Genomic DNA, 5432 nt, shown 5'->3' on the forward strand with positions numbered 1-5432 from the left:
AGTATATAACTACTACCCAGCTCCAGCTAACTCTACTTAGCTCTCCGATCGTACGATCAAAGGTTCGTAGAATACACCACGTACAGGTGAGAGTCATCGTATCCCTTCCAATGGATTTATTATTGGGGGAAAGGATTCGGGAACTTTCCATGGAGGGGTAAAGGGTCAACCTCGGATGACCTCGGATCGGGTGAGGAGAGTTGTATCATAGAGAAACCAGATATAATAGGTTTTGAACCCGGGAAAGGTCGGAAATGAGGGATGAAGGGTTCGAATTTGTGAATTTGAGTCTTAGTTTGTGGGAGTGAATAAATGTGGATGGATGAAGTTGTGAAAGAGGATAGAGGTAGTAACAGGAAATGAAATATTTGTGAAAGAGGGATGATCAAGATAGAAGAGAAAACCTTTGTAAGAATATGATGAAGGGAAGTAATGGGGCTTGGATTGGATATTTAGGTTAGTGTTTGAGTTTCGCTGGTATGAAGTTGAATGAAGTTTTACTTTCTATTGGTGTCTTGAGGTACACAATACTGACTTACCTACTATTTTACAGGGATAGATTAAAATACACAATGTTTGATTTCGTCCAATTTGGAGCACTGTGTGAGACTTTTAATGTATTAGATGCTAGATTCGGCATCTCATAGAGAATTTTGTAGCAAGATGGTTAGAAAACTTGGAATTATAAATGTCACAACATGTTGCGGTTGATCACAAGGCTTCCTTGTATGCTTCCAAAATGTGATTCCACATAAGCTATTCGGAGAATCGCAAAACTTAAATTCTAATCGCAGTATAAGATACCAGGGACAGTCATTGGGGTGTCATACGTCGTATTTCTCATCTGCTACACTCTAGTAATACAGATTGCATTTCTACTATATATTTCGACACATATTTTTAAAGATAGCTTTCAAGTATAGCTCAGCGTTGAGACAATTAGTTTGAGAAAGGTCAAAAGGAGGTATGTCCTAAAGGAAGAATGGGAAATTGATACAACCCAACACTCTCCAAGGTTTACTGGCATGAGAATCCCTCGTTCGCAGTAGCATTTCCAACACCATCGTAAGTTTGCTTAAGCGAATATGGACAGATAGTACGCTTAATAGCCGTGTTTGAAAAAAAGGTAGAATCCATGATATCTGGAACAGTACCGTTCTCAACCCAAGCACGCATGGTATCGAAAGTATCAGCTGGGAAAGCACCAGGTCCGCCAAGGCAGTGAGCGACACCTGGAGCCATGAACACTCTATAGAAATTGTGTACGTTTGGGTTGAGCGCGGTAACGGAATCGTAATAGCTCGTGGTTGAGTTAGGAGGGATAATACCATCAGCCTGTATCATTGTTAGTTGCTTTCTTGTAATGAATATGGGGAATTGATCGTTAAAGGAATAACTGACCAGTCCATGGTAAGTGAGAAGTTTTCCTCTACGGGCACGAAATTGTGAAAGATCCGGGTCGTTGGTGCCTATAATAGAAGACCACTCGTTGACGGAAGAATGGTAAAGCTGATCAAATTCCTGACGCGTTATATTTGAGGTATTGGTGTTGTCGTCCTTGCGAACAAACTTCGCTATCCACGGGAGTAGAAGAGATAGTGGATCTGCTGTACAAAGTTCCGTTGCTTGAACATGTGGTAAGAGCAAGTGATCCTCCGGCAGATAAGTCGTCACTTGATAAAACAGTGCCTATCTTTTGACCAAAAAAAAGAGAACTGTTATCTGACTTTCTAGGACCATCCCACATAGCCTGAGTAAGATAGGCAGCTCCAGGAGATATCGTAAAGTTTTCACCGATTTCAGTGCAGTTTATGGTGGTGCCACTAGAGATGTAGGATCAAAATTGCAGGAATCAGGATCTGCAATAATTCCATCAACAAGGCCATCATTAGCATCACAAGCCTTAATAGCTGCTGCAGTAATTGCTTGCATCTCGCACGTGTGCGGGTAGATGTTTATGGTATTCATTATGACATGAGCCCAAAGATCTCCCACAAATATTCCACTCCAATTAATGGCCGGCGAAGAAGCTGCGATTCCGTCAAAAGCCTCAGGAAACCTCTGAGCAAGCATCATACCTTGACGGCCACCTTGAGAGCAGCCGGTCCAGTACGAGTAGACTGGTGGTGTACCATAGTATTTGTTAGTGATATCCTTCCCAATGATTGCAAGGTCGTTAAGAGATGTTGAGGCATGGTTTTGCAGAAGATTACGATTTGGGTTTCCCGGACTCAAAAGGCCCCAAGTCGCGCTATCACTAGTTCCCAGGCCAGCATCGGTAGACAAAGATACGTAGTCCTCACCCATTGCTGCTGGCATACCCGCCAAAGCTACGTAGTTGAGGCCAGCCTGCCAGCCGTTGCCTCAAATGGTTTACATTCGACCGTTCCATTCTGTAGATGGCAAGTAGACTTGTACATTGACTGTATCATTAAGACCGGGATGAGTGTAAGCTATAGAGACGTTGCAAAAGCTGGCTGCTTGAATGTCGACAGCTCCATGATTCATATATAGACCCATCGAGATGGTGCGAGTGTAATTAGTGACTTGGTTAGCCTGGAAAAATAGGATCTCGGCTCCAAAGAGGCTTGGTACAGGAAGAGATGAACATGCTAGCGCGGCGGACGGATTGAATGACATGTTAGAATAAATGAGATTCGTGTTGCTTTCTATGAATGAAGGCATTGGATGTAGATGTTTCTGGAAAAGATCGAGCAAGAGAACAGTTATATACATTTTGGAACATACTATCCCATGTAAATTCCAGTCGTGACGTATGGAAACACATGTAGGGGCAGGATGATCAACAGATTATATCCCTTAGCCTGAGGGAATATTGTAGTAAAAGACGAACCGCTATCAAATACGAGTATTCGCCAAAACCTAGTAATCGCAAATTAGCGGGTCTACATCGGGTAGAATATTACTGAATACGCGTATTTCAACTACCGATGTAGCACTGCTACGCCTTTTGATATTAGGATTCTCTGACCTCAATAGTTGTTGGAAAAACTTTATAAGGTGTAGGAAGCAATTTAATTAGGAACGTATAATTCGTTACAAGTAGTATTGTGAGAAGCTATCAAAATCGGAGGCGAATGTGAACTCATTTTGATGACTAAGGCGGTCAGCTATTTTAGCGCGCCTTCTGGTGTATAGGTAGTATACACACGCAGTATAGTAGTAGTAAATTCATAATCGATTCGGTCTATATAGCTATACTAAGACCATGTGATGTGCCTGTTCTGTATCTAATTGAATAAAGTAGATAGGAAAAAGAATAAAAACCCACCCCCCCCCGAACTTCCTTATTAAGATCCTCAGGCAACTTCTTAAGCAATCCTTTTCAAGTTCTTCGAATCGCCTATATTATAAACCTATCTTATCAAAGAAACCTTCCATCCATAAATCCTTCAATATACCTATAAAAACCCTGCACTTTCTATTCTATTATAATAATCCCCCTCTTTCTATCCAACTCTTTCCAAAATATCATAAAAACTATAATTAATTACAATATCGTATCCCTCTCAAAAATTTATCTTCACCCTCTAATTCTTCAAATCCTTTTCGAAGAATCACTACTCTATTATAGCCCCTTAATCCATTACATATAAAACCTATATTCACCTTTTCTCAATATATATCAATAATATATAATTTCCTTTTAATATCTATTATCTCCTATTTCCTTTTATATTACCGAATCCCTAATAACAAAGAAACAATAAGCTCTATTCTAACTATATAAAGAACCAAAGCTATATTATAGATTTAAAGTGATTAAATAAGATCGGAATAATAGATATAATAATATCAGAATATTATTGTTTTTAATAATATACATTCTATATTAAAAGGTCACTACTCTTTTAGCTATAATTAATAATATATCATCTGTCATATAAGGTGATATCGAAATCGGTATTTTCGCAATAATATCGTATACTAATAATAAAATACCGTATACCTAAACCAACATATTATTGTAAAATGAAAAATCTAGTATTTATCTTTATCCATATAGAATAATCATAAGCATATCAATAGAATATCAAATACTAAATTGGTATATCTCTTATAAGATATTTCTTGAAAAAAGCAAAGCCTTTTAAAAAGTTTTCACCTTTTATTTTCCTATACCCAAAAACCTTCTTCTTTATAATTGAGACCCCCTCGTAAGGCCCCCAAATACTAAAAAACTCAAATCATCACAAGAATCCATAATTTAATCTCTTTCATTAATCATATTCAATATAATTATGTCTATCATTAATAATACCAATATTGATAATATCAATATAAATATAAATATACTGAACCCCCCTCTCTAACACTAACAACAATATCTCCCCTGTGACGAGTCACATTATCTAGTATATAGACTCTCTTCTTTAAGATCTTTTCGATCTTAAATTATTCCTTTTGGGGTTGTATGGCTTAGTGATAAAGAAGAGAGCTTTAGGTCCGTTACATTATTTAAGATCCACTTGGTTCGAAATTTAGTTCGATTTAATTATTAAAGGTTATACTAGTATAAGCATATTTTCCGTACAAAGATGCCTGAGTCTGAAACCTTTTCTAGGTTGAATAAGGTTGTACTAATGTAAGTATATTTTCTGCAAAAGTATCTAAGTCTGAAACCTTATTCGATATTAGGGCTAAATCGTGTTAGGGTAAATACATTCACTCCACAAGTATTTGAAACCTAATTGTAATTGATCAACTGAATATAGAGCTTCAAAGAACCTAGTTTTCTGAGAATATTTCTATCAATTATATACTAGCTGTATATTAGAATATCGAGGAGCTAGAGCAAATCCGTATATGTTCTTATGGGTAACTATTACTAATCGATCGGGGGATCGATCCTTGACGAGGGGGTGATGTGACGAGTCACATTATCTAGTATATAGACTCTCTTCTTTAAGATCTTTTCGATCTTAAATTATCCCTTTTGGGGTTGTATAGCCTAGTAGTAAAGAAGAGAGCTTTAGGTCCGTCACATCCCCAACCCGAATTGATATCGACTCAGCAATTACAGAAAAAGATAGAAAGTGATATTCTGCTTCAAACACAATAAAGATTAATAGGTTTTTCCAAGAAAATCTTTCCTTGGTTTTTTCGTGTTTTTTTTCACACGCAGTATATATGAGGGTTTAAGGTTATAAATTCATTCTGCCTAACTCTTTTAATCATTTTGGTCTCGCAAAATATCACTTGTATTATTAAATACGCAGACTCATTTTTATATCTCGTAGGGGTACATTTGTAATACATAGAAATTTCGGAAAGGGTTGATAGTTAATTTCTGCGTATCGACGGCTCCCAAGAAGGCTCAGGGGAAAATCATAGGTATGTACAAGAACCTGGAGTCATATTTGAGCTCTGTTGAGAGCCTTTCAGCACTTGTAATAACGATGTATTCATAC

At 37.5% G+C, this 5432-nt stretch overlaps 1 protein-coding gene across 1 annotated transcript; it reads right to left on the reverse strand.

Annotated features, from left to right (window-relative positions):
- Positions 1-1017: 1017 nt before the first annotated feature.
- EAF02_011223 (uncharacterized protein) lies at positions 1018-2640 on the reverse strand (the record flags this gene model as incomplete). Its single annotated transcript, XM_038907269.1, has 5 exons — positions 1018-1335; positions 1402-1521; positions 1571-1750; positions 1825-2349; positions 2419-2640. 5 exons carry the CDS (start codon positions 2638-2640, stop codon positions 1018-1020), a joined length of 1365 nt encoding a protein of 454 aa, XP_038753013.1.
- Between the last annotated feature and the right edge of the window lie 2792 nt (positions 2641-5432).

The sequence above is a fragment of the Botrytis sinoallii genome, assembly GCF_014898435.1.
Source record: "Botrytis sinoallii strain Bc 23 chromosome Unknown BSIN_030, whole genome shotgun sequence".
NCBI lineage: Eukaryota > Fungi > Ascomycota > Leotiomycetes > Helotiales > Sclerotiniaceae > Botrytis > Botrytis sinoallii.